Below are 16,179 nucleotides of genomic sequence, written 5' to 3'. Positions count from 1 at the left end.
TCAAATGCTGCAGTGCAGGACCAGTGTGAGTACTGAGGGGGTGTGGTGAGGGCAGGTAGTAGGGTACCAAAGAGCACTGTAGAGCAGGAGTGACCTTCAAATGTCAAATCTCTGTTAGGAAAGAGACTTAACAGTTTGTGCTCCATAAAGTGAATGAATGCTGCTTTACAATTTTTTTTTTTTTTTTGGAGAAATAGTAACTTTTTTTTTTTTTTTTTTAACAGCCATTTCAAAAAACTATCTCTCTGTAGTTCAAATTTTCAGTTGGGATGTTTCTTTTTGGACTTTTCCCTACCCTCTTTTTTTTACCCTACCCTCTTTACCCTACCCTTTTTTTGCTTGAGCAATTCTAACTGTAATCTGGATGTCTCAGACACAGTGAGCAAGAGGAGTTATTTTTTTGGGGAAGGAAGAAGTGGAAATAAATCATATGTTGTCTATTTGTGGTGTCAGGTAAGAGAAACTATCAACTAAGGAGCAACGTCAATTATTAAGGCTGTTTGCAAACAGTTGATAACATTTGATAAACTAAAAAGAGGCTACTGACAAGTGGAGAAGTACAGAAGTACTTAATACACTATTGATTTTTTAATCATAATTAGGGACAAGGAAAAAAGCTAGATGGAAGAAGTCTTTAAACTACACTTGCAGAAAAGACATGGAAATAAATTCTAGGTCATTACTGAAGAGAACTTAGTGTGGTTGAGTAATTTTACTGGCTTCTGTTTTTTAAAACTGTGGACTTCTGGTAACTGAAGGAAAACATATTGTTTATATCTGCTAGTTGAGGAAATGGTTATGCTATAACAACGTTCCTTCTTCCAAATCTCCCTGTAGCATTTTGTTATTATGATTGTGGAGTTTCATGAAAAAGTTTGAAATGTAGCCTAAATGTTCAGGCACTAAAAGTAAGATTTGGGGTTTCAGCTGTTACTAGAACCATTAAACTTCATGTCTAATAGATATCTCACAACTTGATGTTGCTTCCTGTAACAGCAGGAGAAAAAGCCTGCTGTTTTGCTATATTTAATGCTGGTTTTTACCTTTACCTGAAGGGGAGAGCACAAGCTTGACCTGAGAGACTATAAAAATCTGAAGCTGACTTAGAAGCAGACTCCAAGAGATATTTTATTTGTCTCATTAAGTTAGTTCATTGTTCCATAGTTTTATCTTTTCCAGGCAGTTCATTCTGCTTTATGCCATTGATAAACAGAGACATTGTCAGCATGTTTTAAATAATTTGATTTTGCTATAATATTGTCATTATAGGCCTAATTTCTTTAATTCCCCTATACTAGTTTATTTCAAAAGGGAAGAGCTTAAGCTTTCCTTTTGAAGCTGTTGGTTCATAGCTGTTCATAGCTCAAAAGTTCATTGTTTCAGTTATGACAAAGGACTTGTTTTTGTGTGGGAGGGTGGACTAGATCAGAAATTCCCAAATTGTTTTTAATAGTAGCGTGATTGTAACCATAGGAATGACAGCAGAAATCATTAAGCTTTAAAAAAGTTAGTAGTGAGTTTGACCTTTGCAGAACAGACTGATTGCTTTTGTATTGAGAATGGCATCAAATTTTATTTGAAAGTACTTACCTGCCAGCTGATCAGACACTATGACTCTTCTCAGTCATTCAGTAAGATGCAACAAGAGATTTGACAGAAACATATGTAGTGTAATGTAGGAGGCTCCTGAAAAAAGGCGTTTTCTAATTTTAAAATGTGAGCACAGCGGAAATTAATTTGGCAGGACTGCTGGTGCTGAGTGGTGCAAATTGTTCTTGCTATCAGTTTTTTTTTACTATCTAAGATTCTTATTAGTGAAGTAGTTGTTATTGTGGGGCAGGCTGTGTTTTCAGTCTGGGAGAAAGTAGTTGCACATAATTGAGTAAAAGCTTTCTTGCCAGGAGTTTGGGGTAGTTGAAAGTTGATAGTGGGGCAACAAGTCAGGACTGCTATGTACAATCACAAATGCATGTGACCTTGTTGTGGATGAGTAGAATATGCACCTCATTCAAAAGAGAGACACAGCAATGTTTTCCTGAGGCAAAATAATAAATTGACAGAGGTAAATGAATTTGATGGAATTAAAAAAGGTTTAGCAGTGGTTTGACAAGGTTCAATAAGCTTGATGGCAAGGTTCACCTTATTAATTACTGAATGGAAGAAATATACACAGGAAAGTTGAAATAGAATCAAGTTAGAATGATTCACATGTAGACCAGAGATGCAAAGAGAAAGGAGGACCCTCACGTTATGTCACAACGTTCAGAGAGAACCCCCTCACTTTCTTAACTTCTTATGGAGAATACGTGGAGCTGGATCCAATCTTAGTCTCAGACTTGGACAAAAATTGATCTCTAATGGAATTATCTGTACAATATCTATAATAATATTAAGCAGCTATGTGGATTGGCAGTGTTTCATTAGAGTTAACTCAGCATGCTATCATTCTGTCTCCAAGAATCTGTCACACATAAGGGATCTTTCTGCTTTGTGTAAGGAAGGATCTCTTGGTCAAGTAAGGAATCTTAAACCTCGAGAGGCATCCCTGCTCAAGGGGAGAGTCGCCTGGCAGTTCAGTTGCAATTCAGGGAGAGCTCCAGTTGGATCCATCCTGATAGGAATATTTATGCAGTGAAGTAGTTGGCTGCTTGGCAATAGTGTAAACCAGATGGGTGTCTTCATTTTAGCTGTTATCTTGTTATGTACTTTGCTTCCTTGCATTTTTGCGTTTTGAAACCACCTTTAGAAATATTTTTCCTGAAGCACCTTCACTCAATTATACCTGAGCCAGGAGCTTTACAGCTCACAGGTTTACCATAGGGCATGAGACCTGTGGCTTCTTAGTCAGCCTGTACCAAATTAAGGCCTGGGGTCAAGTAGCCACGCAGACCTACAGCTGAAAATACTGACAATCCATTGGTTTCCATGTAATACTTGTAGTTGCAGAGGAATTGTTTTTGTTGTGGTGGCTTTTTTTCTTTTCTTTTTTTCTTTTTTTTTTTTTTTTTTTTTTCTTTCCCTGCTTCATGCATGACTCTGCAAAGTTCCCCTTCTACCCAAAGACTGACATGGCTGTATTATTCTGAATCCAGCTCTCATTCCTGGATTGGTGCTGCACTGGGATGTGTTGCTGGGTTGCGTGCTGCTAATGGACAGTGATGGGGACAGAGCAGGGAAGGTGACAGAGCAGAGCTCTGCATGACATCAAATAGGGGAGGCTAGTTCAGCTGAACTAGGTTTTTAAAGAGCACACCAGTAATTTTTCCTTGAGGAGGGAGAGAGAGATTTCACTTGTGCTTTTTAAGGGCTGCCTTTTTCACTTTGCCCGATTATGTGATGTAACACTTCATTGAGATTTTGGGGGAACAGTTGCTGTTTTTTTTGGACCATTGCTGTGGACTGTGGTGTAAACATGTTTTAGCCTAAATTAAGTGATTGGAGTTTGGAGATATAAGTTGGACTCATATCTTAAATTTAACCTTCTTTCCCCCCCTTCATTTTAGTTAACTGATCGTATGTTGAAAAATACCAAATCTACTTCACATATTTTCTTCAGTAAAGTAGTTTTGGAATGGAATTGTTCACATAGAATGGAAGCAATGATAAGAGGATGGCTGTGCTGATTTTCTTCGTTGTCATCCATGGAGATTACATAAAATGTCAATAAGATTAAATATAGTTTTTGAAAGGGTTTTAGTTTCTAGGGGAGTGTCACGTTCTTTAGAATTCCATATCAGTAACTTGAACAGAATTAAATATCTCTGAAATTGGTGGGAAGTAGCAAAACCCCTCAATTTTCACTAACCTAATAATTAGCCTAATGTACATATAATCTAGTGCAGAAGAGTGTTTTGCTCTGAATGGTGGTTGGAAGTCTAGTTATTAAAGTGCTTTTTTAGACTGCAGTGTCAAATGATTCTTCAGACTTCTGTTTATTTAGTTTTAGGTAGATTTAATGAATCTTTTGGCACATGCCATTGCCAAACTGTTCTGCTTGTCTGTTCCTTCATCCCTCCACTTCATTTCCTCTCTAGATTGTTTCTTGCTTGTTGGCAGCAGAGTGGTTGTAGTAAAACTGATGTTCTGTCTTAATGAATCATGACATGTGACTGTTCTAATTAATTTTCAGCAACATGTTTCTATTGAAAACTTTTAGGTTGGTGACATCTTTTTATTGAGATGGTTTATGAATCCTATCTAAACCTTTATATTTCATGTTCAAAAATAAAAAAAATGAGGGAAGAGAGAAGTAATAGTGAAGATAGTTAAGTTATTCAGCTATTTAGTTCAATAATTAGTATATATGAAACAGTGCAGTTGTTAGAATAGAATTTTTAGTAGAGTTGCATGTCTTTCCTCTGAGATTTTTGCATTGTGTCTTAAAGCAGCCTTGGTTTCCAGTAAGCAGTAAAAATGAATTTGAAAGAACTCCAATGGCCATTTTGCTTGCATTGACATTTACTCCTTTTTATTTATGTGCAGGGCAACTCCCTGAAGATTCCTGACTTAGCACTACACTGTTATTGTTGAATATGGGACTATATTCACCTGTGAGGGGCATTAGAGTTTACCTACATAGATAATTTCCTTGGCTTTTAACGTGGAGACGCTGAGGCCAAATAGTTTGGGCTGAGATAACAGACTCCTTTTGTCTCTGTAATTGGCTTAAGACTTGAATGATACTCCTGATTTCTGTACTCTCATTGTTAAATTGAGCAAAAAGCAGTACTTGAAAGTAGCTGAACTACTCTAGAGCTGCTCTAATTGAAGCTAGAGTAGTCTTGTAATTTGAGCTACTTCTATTTGCAGTCTTTGCTGTCTGTTTTGTGGTCTATTACCTGAATAGTTTGCCTGATAGTCATGCCTGGAGGTGTTAGGCCGTCTCCTGGTTTGTCATCCAGTTCTTGTCTTCTCAGTGTCAGCATTTGTGCTGTTGTCCAGGGTTACTCCCTGTGCCTTTGTTGTTTGTTTCATTAATATTTCAGTCCCTGAAAGTTTATCTCCAGGTGAAATCCTAACTAACGTCGGGTCTGGCATAAAAACTCGGGGTCATACCGGTTTTCTCATAGCTGAGTGCTTTTCTGTATACGGTCTGTAATTCTTGGCAGCAAAAGAGAGCTCCAAAAATCTACAGATGTTTGAAGGTGCTTTTCCTAAATGGGACATAATATTCAATAACAGTAGTTGTTGGAGAAGAGAGGAGAAGAGTTGGGAGGTACAAGTCAGGGAAGCATAAACCAACTTCACCTCTGCAAATAAGGGTTCAATTTGTCACTGGTGCACCATAAGAGGGAAGTGATAATAAAGCTTAGGATGTGGCCAGTGGAAGATACTCTGTATTAGACACAGGGTGTGTGACTTTATTGCTTCCTTCATACATTTTATGACCTGCTAGTAAAGTAGTTCAGAGGGCAAGCTCTAGTTGCTGAGGTGAAGGAGAGGGTTGTGGAGATATTTCAACTGAATATAAGTTTTTTGTTCAATAGCCTTTTTCAGGGGTGTTTGTGTTTGGGTTTGCTAAAATTCAGTAGCTGCAAATCGTAGAGAATTTGGATTACAGATGATAGTATTTTGAGGTAGAACTGTGATTTAGACCTGGCTGACTCACCAATTCGGTGGGATGTAGTTTTCTTTAAACTCTGTTGCATGGTAATGCTGGTACAAAACCAGAAATTCCAGGCTCTGAAACTGTGTGTTGTGGGGGCATTACATTAGGTGACTGAATTTGCTGCAAGTCTCTCATTATATTTCATGACAACCAGGCTGTCAAATGAATATATTTGATTCATTTGTGGATGTTGTAATAGCAAGTAGCAAAAAGACCAAGCAAAGGTCACATCTTCTCTAGTCAATCTGTGAAGTCTCCTGCAGGATGTGACAGGTAGCAGACAGAAATCTCCTTAAAATACTGCCCTTGGTCAAATATCACTTCATTATTGATTTGTCTTTATATATTGCTATATTGGAAGCGTGTTCTCTGTGTGTGTGCATATCCCTACTTAAAGGAGAGAATGTTGAAAGAACAATACATAGTAGTGTTAGTCACTGTTGGACTCATTAGTGCTCTGAGCAGCTGCCTTCCTAGTGGCTGCCTTCAGTGCTGCCTTCTTTTGGATTACTTTCCTTCAGATTTGGTATTTAGTTAGTTGGAGAATTGTATTTTTTGGTATGTCAGGCCAACTTCTAAGCTGTTTATTTAATTCTGTATTTTTTATAAGTATTTAATGAAAGATGAATGGATGCTCTGCACCAGGCGATTTCTGATGTGAAGTGTACTTGCCAAATCTGTCAGATCCTTTGAAACGTTATAACAGAAAGTGTCAAGCAAAAAAGTGACATGTTTTTTCACAAGGTCGAATATTTCTGTGTCACTTGCAAATTTTGGTGGAGTTTTGTGTTATAGAAAAGAATAGGCAATAAGATTCCTGCCATAGCTGGTGTAATTTTGGGAGGTGTTTAAAGTTGTGTGGTAATGCAGTTGTTTGCTCAGCAGAGTTTCGATAACTGCTCATGTGACTAGAGGGATTTACAAATATTACTGTGTAAAAGCTTCTTTCACAAGCTAGGTATAATTGATTGTCTCATTACATATATATATTTCTTCTCTTTATTTTGGGGAAGAAACTCAGATTTTTTTTTTCTGATTTTTAGTGTGTGTGTTCCCCTCCCCCCAGTATTTAGGTTTGGGGGGCTTTTTGTGTGTTTTAGCATTTGGATTTTCTTGGTAGGTGATCTGTTACAAAAATGAGAGCAAATTACTTTTTGTCATTTACTTACTGACTCTCACCAAGTTTGGTAATAAGGTCTTCTAACAGTAATTTCTCTGGGTATTCTTAAGGTACTTTGCAACTAGAATATTCCTTGACTAGCTACATGCATTCTACTTCCTTGCATCTTCTTGAGGATGACTAGGTGAAAGCTAAACATCTGAATGTAAAGCCCAATTTAGCTAGATTTAGGGATAACAGAAGAAAGTGAAGCACTTGATTTCTGATAGCTACCTTGTTTATTGGTGGGATTTTTATTGCTGGTTGGGACAGAACAATACTGCACATAGGCTTGGAGCAGAGAAGCAGTTGTCCATACAGGCTGCAGAGTAGGTGTCTGTAATTTTACTTTCTCAAAGGAGCAAAGCCTTGCTCCTGGATAAAGTGGAAAGGTGGGACTGGAAGAAGATGAACCAGACAGCTTCATTCCTTTTGGTGTCCAGATGATTGCAAACAACTCTTGTGGGCTTGGTTTCAGTGAGAACCAATTTAGCTACTGAGCTTTGTGTCATGCAGAGCACTGCCTTCCCCTCAGATGGGGAATGAAGTTGGTGTGTGTACAGCTAATTTTCTTGTGTATGTTTCCTTGATCTTGTTTTAGAATCTCATAGAGTTGTGTCTTTCTAAAGGCTAACATCCTTTCATTACATGCAGAATCATTAGAAGTAACATGTAAGTACTCAGTTCTTGTTTTGTTTTAGGTCTTCATTGTTTTTCTTATGAAGGAAAGCATATTTTCCTGCCTGGAAGCTCTGTTTTTAATTTGTGACCTAAATCAAGCTGGGTAATAACATTTCTAGAATTAAAATTACAGCAGCCCATTTATTCCCTCAGTTATATCCCTTTTCTCTTGACCTGCAATACAAAAATTTCGGTCCGCTTAATTGTTAAGTAGTAGTGAATTTGGAACAAGGAAAATGTGGAAAGGATTACTAAATGACACAAAGTAGCATTGGGTGGCCAGCCAGTGTGATGGGCTGTGAGCAGTAGGTGCTGTTAATGGTATCAAACTCAACTGTGTACCTTTTGTTTATGTTTGCCCCTAAATTGCAATTGCTACCACTCAGCATGGCCATGTTATACTGTAGCATAGATTAGTACGATGAATGACCTTCTCTACAATTCTCTGTGAATTCAAAGCTGGATGGGTACAAATGGATGCATTATTTTTAGGCCTATTCTTCCTCCCTCTTTCCTAAAAAGCAACCCCTAAGCAATTCTTAATGTTTATCCTTACTGTAGTCTCCTCTTCTGTAAAATCTGGGCAATATATCCATTTGTCACTACAGAGAAGTTCAGACAGTTGAAAATAATTGGCATTGTAAGCAGAGGTTGACCTGATGAGCTGGTCAGTAGCAATTGTGTCTTCACTGAGAAAGAAGTGACATTCTGATTCATAAAGAGGGCCTGCTGAGACTTGACAAGACAGGAAAGGAGATTTCTCTGAATATTTTATTTGTGTGAGAATTTTGTAGATGTTAAAATCATGAAGGGCCTGATCAGCAAAGAAAAGCTGGTCATCTGTTAGCTGTGGCTGATACTTCCTCTGTTTTTTAACCACATTTTAGATGTGGAACACCTCTAAAAGTATCCAGCAAATTGTAGTTCATCTTTGACTGAATTCCAGTAATGCTGAAAAGTTACCGTTCTAAAAATTCAGTTTTCATACAGAGATGCTCAAAGTCAGTAAAGTTTTTAATGAGTCCTGTGATCCTTACACTTTCTTATGTTAAAAAATGATAAATTGAGGAGCCTCAGTGCAGAAAGGGTGGTAGAATGACTGAAATGTAAGCATGTTCTCCTGATCATCAGTTTTTAAATGACAACTTTGGAGATAATTTTTAATAATAAAGTCCTTGAATGTGTGTGTGCTATGCTTTATCTATATTGGCTTGAGTAATTCCATTAGTTTTATGGATCGAGGTAAAAAGGGAAAAAAAGAAGCAACTTTATGAATGTGGTGTTCAGGATGTCCTAATAAGATACAGTTTCTTAAAAATGAAACATTTCTGTGTGACATCTTATTCAGTTAGTGGAGCCATAAATTTTGCTTTTGACACAGTAATTTACTTTCTATCCTACAGTTCTTATATATTTTAAAACTACTTCTAAAAAAAGGAAGAAGATTACAGAATAGTTTGATTTCTTATTCTTGAAAATCTTCCTTTAGAGGGTTAGGGAATCAGTGAAGAAAATGTGCTGGCAGTGACGGGGGGGAGATTGGAATAGATTGAAAGGAAAACATGTTTGGAAACTCAGAAATGTTGAGAATAGTGGTTGAAGAAGAAGGCAGTGAAATTCTTCTGTTGTGAGTTGCTTCTGTTCTTGAGTTAATTTGGTGCTGAAGTATGGAGTAGAGCATAGTATTTGTCACATTGTCTGGAATGATGAGTTCAGCAGTCTGAGAAGGGAAAATGCATGAATTGTTACTATTCCAGTGTGGTAGGGAAGGTGATGCTGCCTGTCAGGGTTTTTTTTTTAAGTCTGAGTGAATACTGTCCTGTTTCAAATAAATGTATTTTATTTAAAAAATTTGCATTTTATGGCTAAAGCAAAATAAAAAGCAGATCATAAAGTATGTATTGTGAGATTGGTTTAGGAGAAAAGATGTCTGCAGAAGACCTAAAGTGGTGTTTTAGAAAGAAAAGTTCCTCTATGCATCAGTGAGTCAAATAACTGGGGGAAAAAAATCTCCAAAAAGGTGAAACAAAGCTAGCCTGCTGTAGAAACAACCCAGCGTCCCTCTCCATCTAGAAGTACTTGCTGTGTTAGGTCATAATATAATGAAAACAATTTTGTTTTGGAAATTATGGAAAATTGGAAGATTTTTGTCTTCAGTCAGAAGGATTTGTCTGTGCTTGTGTGCAGTATTTGGACATCCATACAAATTTTAAACATAAAGCCTGGGATTAGACAGAGTCCAGCTATGAAGCATGGACTCCAGCACAGGCTACCTTTATGACCCAAGGACATGATTAATATAAAGCTGCTTTCCAAAAGAGTTGAGGTTATTCCAGAAGATTGAGTCAGAAGTTGAAGATTTGACTGGAACTGTAGTTGTCCATCTGCAAATGTCTATATAAAAAACCTCTGTCACATTATGGATTCAAACTGGAAGTTGTACAAAATCTGGTCCAGAAAACTGACTTAAATGGGAAAGAAGTATGTGTGGAGTATTCAAATTGCTAGGAATGCATTACACAATGAAAAGATTTAGCAATCCTACACTGAAAATTTATTGGGATTATAAAGCAGTGAAAACATGTGTTCGATGGTTGGTTTATGGGATATGTTCAGAATAAGGGAAGAAAAGGAAAGTCTTGTTTTGAGGTGTTTTTTTTTGTTGGGAGCATAATTTTGGGTGCATTGCAGGTTTGCATCCAAGTGACAGCTTCAAGGAGCAGTGCACCATGTTATGTGTAATTCAATGTGAAATACATAGAAATATGATTTGTTTTTTATTATTTACTTACTAAAGTATTCATTTCCACTGGAGAATATGGAAATTATTAATTTGCCTTGAAATAGGAAAATTAAAATTCTTTAATCCAGTGAGGTGAGTAAATTATGTGGGAAATGTTTGTATCATGTGCTTCTGATAATTATATGTGGCTTAAATTTTTTTTTTTTTAATTCTTTATTGCCTCAAATCTGTTATACTAGTGAAATGTTAGTTTTTCTCATGGAAGATCTGTTAAGCTGCTGTTCTTTGTTGACGAGCTCTTGTGGTAGAGCGCTTTCATGTTCTGCTATACTATCAGCATTTTATCACTCTTCAGAGCATAATCACTGCTTTTTCTTAAAGCCTTCTTGAATAGGGAACTAATAATAAATTATTGTAATACTATATAATTATATGAACATGTTATAATTATTACTCTAATAAATGCTCTTATTAGTGGAAGCAAACCAAATTGGAAATATTTTATTACTACAGTGTTTGACCCTTCCCTTCTAAGAATTCAGAAGGCAACATATTACACTTCCTAGCATATCATACATGTTCTGCTTGGCATTTTGAAATTTTTTTAAAATGGCTATGAATGAATGAGTGATTTGATGAAGGGCATGGTGAAACACAAGTGTTTAATTAAGACAGTTGTAGAATTTATAAAACTTAGGATTTATGCAGAGAGGACATTAATTTTGAAATATGGGAAGTAAAAGAGAAAGAAACTCTCATCAGGCCGTACTGACAAACTCCTGGGTGACTTAACAATAAGTCACAATATAATAAATAAGTCACAAATAATATAACAATAACTGTTAAACATAACAATTATGGTAGTGTCAGACTTCAGCTTTGCAGAGTGTGGTGGATGTTTTCTCTTGTAACTCATGTCACTTGGTAATGGCTCTGTATTCAGTTATTAGGAATAGCATAAGGGGAATATCCTGATGGATCTCAGGAGCTTAAGGGAAGCTGGGCCAGAGGATCAGGTAGCTTTTAGTTTCTGAATGGATTTGAATCTGAAGTGAGAAATCCATTGGGTTTTCATTTGTGAAGTAGCCTGCATTTTCTTGCCTGTAATTTTGCATGTCTATTTTGAACTGTGCTTAAGCAGTTAAAACTACTTAAAATATGCTTAAGTGGTAATTTTCTACCTTACCTCTAGATGGACTCTTTTAAAGAGTAACAGTTGTTTCAAAATTTCTCTATAGCACAATTTTTTTGTGTGAGAAGTACGACATAACTGGGCTCTACCACCTTCTGCCTGACTGTTCTCTAAAGAGTATGCTTGTTGTCATCACTGGTATCTGAGACTTAATTACAGAAATATGATGTCATGGGTAAATGTGAGCAAGGCCAGTAGAGAAATAAGGATGAGGTGGCAAGATGAATCAGTTGTAGAGAGGTTAGTGCTGTTATTTCCCTGGTAGGCAGAACAAATGACTTTTAGAAGTTAAAAGAGATCTCTGTCCTTTTGATTCAGCCACACAGTGCTTCTAAAATGGGACACGTACCCTTCTCTTCTGTTCTGCTTTATATGTGTAATGCTTTTCCATCCTCAGTTAATGAAAGACTCTGGTCTTCATTTCTTCTGTGTTTTTGTGATGGTCTGAATTGGGTCATCATTTGGTCTGTGATGCGAGAAAATATTTTTGAAAGCTGCTCCTGTTTTTCCTATCTCTTTGTGTTCCTCCCTCCTCCACCTCCTTTGTATGAAGCCTTGCACTGCTTGATTTGACATTTAATTCCTTATTCCTTCTCTTGGCTTTTTCTATCCTTTTAGCAGTTTTCAAAGTGTGTTATCTCCCTGCTTCTTTTGTGAGGCTATAGTTGTCTGTGAAGTTTATTCTTGTCTTTTTCTGTGATACCACTGTATGAAAGGTGAAGAGGGGACTTGCACATCAAACCATAATCTTTGGAAAGGAAATGCTTGATTCTGTGTGATGTGGTGTCATGGCCAAAATGCTTGTGAAAAGTTCCTGGTTCTTTTGGGACAAGAAAGAAGGCAGGATACTGAGGGTAATATGAAGGCTTGTGAGAACTGGTTACCTTTTTCTTTCTTAAAAGTACTGCTTAATTTCTAAATTGTTTGCTTTTACAGGCTTCCAAGACATCATCACAAATAACCTAAGGTACAAGGCCAGTGATAATCTGTTTTTCTGAGACTGTACATAAAATAGGTTGTGGTTGGTTAGAAATCTAGTTAATACTACTGCTGTAGCAGTGATAACAAGAATGTGGAAGGATGCCGTCTCTGCATTTGGGAATTTGCAGAAGTTGCTGTTGTCTGCTGTCATTATGCTGGTAAAGGTATATTCTGTACTCGAATGGCTGGTTTCCTTCCCTGGGGTAGCTTTAAGCCAATGCAAAGCCCATTTTTGTGGAGCTTACAGTCATTCTGGGAGTGCTTGGCTGGTCTAGCATGCAGAAGTTTCTGAGCCGAAGTGCTCGTAGTGTTTATGTAACTTAATAGATTCTGTTCTAATAGACTCAGAGGAATTTTTTTCTCAAAATCCTTTGGTCTTAATAGGAGAAGAAGATACTTGCTTGCCTCTCTTTTTCTTTCCTTTTTTTTTCCTCTTCTAGCTGTTGTTACTCCTTTTGTTAGTTGTAGAGCTGTATTTTAGTAACCACAATGTTGATTTCCAAGGTAGTAATCAATTAAAAAATGGCCAAATAACAAAAGCTGAAATAAATTATTTGTACCTGAACAATAAAAGGACAGTGAAATTATAATGAGGATGGCACAGGCTCGGAAAGAACATCACTGCATATAAAGTCTAGACTTGTTTGCTGAGCTCAGAGATGATGGGGAAAAGCGTTAGCTCTAGGGTCAAGCGACTGTGTAATTTTCTCAGGGGCGTGGCATCACTTCTGTCCAGTGCTCTGCTTTTTCTCTTGAGTATGTAACAGATGTTCCCAAAATATCTGGAAAAATGAGAATGAGCAAAATTAAAATTTACAATGAAATATGCAAGTCTGCACATTTAAAAAAAAAAATGTTTTCCAATTTTGCTGTTTTCCCCTGCAGTTAAGCACATCGTTTTTTCCTACTAAGCAACCTGGAGAGAAAAAATGCATTTTAAGTGGAAGAGTAGTATTGTAAAGTCATTTAAAAGTCAAACACACCAGGAAGGTTATGAACTGGTACAATACAAGTCAGTAAGGTAATCTGAAATTTTGGCAGTTTCCTTTCAGGGTATCCTTATTTTTAACGCTGCTATTGGAAATGTGGTTGTCATTCAGCTTGCCACTCCTCTAGTCCTTCTTCGTGTTGAAGATAACCTGCAGAGGAAGGGTGAAGTGATATGCTGCTACGTGATTACAAAAGGGAGGCTTTCCATTTGTTTCTTGAGGAAAAGGATGCAGAAGTGCTTGCAGGAGATGGAGTCAGGGCACAGGTGAAGGATGCGGTGGTGCAATAGCTTAAAATTCTTTGGGACAGAATTGTTAATCTGTAACAATTGAAAGCGAATTTGATCTTTGCTCGGATGTGAAGGCAGTGGCAGAAGAGAGTTAAGCATAACTGCAGCAAAGGAAGGGGTCCCAAGCAAAATGTCTGAAAATTGTCTGTAAATCTTAGACAATAACTGCTTGCATCATGTCCAGGCTTATTTAGCGTGAATAAAGAGAGGAGCAGACCACCACCAATAACTGCAGGCTGTGAAGATAATCCTGGAAATGTTCTGTGATGGGAAAGGTTAATTAGAGATGTTCTGCATATGCGGATATTGTGAAGGAGCTAAGACAGAATGTGGTAACTTGAGCAAATTTGGGATATACAAAGCTACAGAAGTCTGAATAACCACAGTTTCTGGAATATTGTCCACAAATTCATATGACTTGTGGTAATCTTATCTTAGAGGAACAATCACAAATAGTGTGTATTACAAATACTCATGTTAGTGGGATTAACCAGATTGTTAGGGGTGGTTTTTCAGAAGCAGCTGAGGGGGATAACCTGCATTTATGTGATCTTTGCTCTAGTCTGTTGAGGGTTGTAATAGGCTGACCTTCATGTGAGCCGGGAGGTTGCTGTATGTTCCCTCTTGGTCAAGGGTTAGTGTTAAATAATTGTTCTGTGTAATAGCATAGAAGATTTCCAGGGGGAAATGAAATTTAGGATCTGTGCTGTTGGTAAAGATGGGTTTATTTGTGGAAAAAAAGAAATGTTTTCAACTCTTGAGGCTGACACACCAACTTTGAAATATCTTCACTTTCATTTAGTGCACTTGGGCAACCCAGTTAGTTTATTTTTTGTTTGTATGATCTTTCAGTCCTAGGTGTTGGCTTATTGTGAAATGGCATGTGTTATGAATAGAAGAATAGATCACCTACCCCCGAAAAGAGTAATAATAGTACCTTATGAAATTGTAATTACAAAAATTACTTTAACCTCATTTGTTTATTTATGATCTTGGTTTAAGATCAATCTGTGCCCTTTGTTGGGTAAATGCATGAAATGCTTCTGTGGAAATACTGTATGACTGTAATTTCTTTCAACAGGTACTTTGTGCTGGATTTTGAGACGGGGATTCTGCAGTATTTCATGAATGAACAAACTAAAAACCAGAGCCCAAAGCCACGAGGAGCCTTGTCTTTAGCTGGAGCTATAATATCTCCCAGTGATGAAGCGCCACACATGCTGGTGGTCTACTCTGCTAATGGAGAGATGTACAAGTTAAGAGGTACAGTGCTGCTCACAGTGCCTGCTGAATTGTTCTTCTCTTCCACTCCCACTTCTGCATCTCTTCTCTCATGTCTCATTTTTCTTTTGCTTCCCTGTGCTGTCAGAAAGTAGTGGCTATACAGCTCTTATTACATAGTTTATTTTCAAACACGGTGGAGGAGTAATCTGGAGTGAAGTACATGTGACTTTAAAATGTATAGACTTTCAGGGCTGGAAGGTACTTCAAGGTGGTTTCTGTAATCGGTTACTGTGGCATTTTCATTGAATGCTGTATCTTGTTTGCTTCCAAAGGAAGAAAAAGGTGCTTTAATTGCCATCCACAGCATAACATTTGATTTCTAGTACTGTTCTTCCTTGCACCATCCTGCAGATAATGTGCGGTAATGAATCTGATGATGGGTCAGAGAAAGGAAAAATGCCAGTGAGAGGCTGCTAAGATATTATATTCTTATCAGTCTTGGAGTAATTGAATGCACCTGTAACATAAAATTTTCCCTTCCCTTGTTTCCAGGTATAAGACAGACAATATAGGATATATAGGAGTTACTTTGGAATATTTACAAAAAAGGAAGGAAAAAAAATAGCAGTGTTCTGATTTTAAGGTATTTTCAGTATGGTTGATTGATCATGATGCTTCCAAATCAAACTAATTTATAAAAAAAAGCTGTTATTTAAAAAAAAAAACAAGATACATAATTCAGTATAACAGAAGTATTCTTAGTTTTATTCTGACCACAGTTTATCAGTTGTCCAGCAGAACTGAGCATGGAGGAGTCCCCTGTGGTACAGTGTGTTGCTCTTTCATACACAGAACTGAATTAAGAAACAACCAGGGAGAATTTCTGTAAAAATGCTTTGAAAGTTGCCCAGCTAGAAATCATGAACATTTGTTGTTTCATTATGCTTTTCCAATCACTTGAAATTATCAAATGCTTACAATATGCTGCTTTTAATTTAATGATGTCTGTGAATTTGATTAAAATCAGTAAACAATTTTTATACTGAGTCAATAACCATTAAAATACTCAATAGCAGAGGAAGTGAGAGAAAATATTTACTGAAATTATCAACTCTGTATTGCCATTCTTAATGATGATTCCTGCAGTAGTTTAAGAAAAAAAGAAAAGCCTCTCTCCTAAACAGACTTACTATATTACGTAGGAGCCATCTGAGAGCAGACAAACTCTTCAATAATTTTTAAACCTGTTTTTTAAAGATGTGTGGGGGAAATTCCTGTGTCTTTAAGTTGCATGTGAATGACATGGGTTTAG

The 16,179-nt window shown here is 37.0% G+C and overlaps 1 protein-coding gene across 2 annotated transcripts in view; it reads left to right on the top strand.

The window, feature by feature from the left end:
* OSBPL10 (oxysterol binding protein like 10) overlaps window positions 1-16,179 on the top strand; it is a 112,806-nt gene that overhangs the window by 16,396 nt on the left and 80,231 nt on the right. For both annotated transcript variants that reach the window (XM_053984114.1, XM_053984121.1), the window contains exon 2: window positions 14,725-14,906. In XM_053984114.1, the coding sequence (XP_053840089.1) occupies window positions 14,725-14,906 (182 nt within the window). The remainder of the gene's footprint in view (window positions 1-14,724; window positions 14,907-16,179) is intronic.

The sequence above is a fragment of the Vidua macroura genome, chromosome 1 (genome assembly GCF_024509145.1).
Source record: "Vidua macroura isolate BioBank_ID:100142 chromosome 1, ASM2450914v1, whole genome shotgun sequence".
Classification (NCBI taxonomy): domain Eukaryota; kingdom Metazoa; phylum Chordata; class Aves; order Passeriformes; family Viduidae; genus Vidua; species Vidua macroura.
This window is presented reverse-complemented; position numbering and strand designations above follow the sequence as displayed.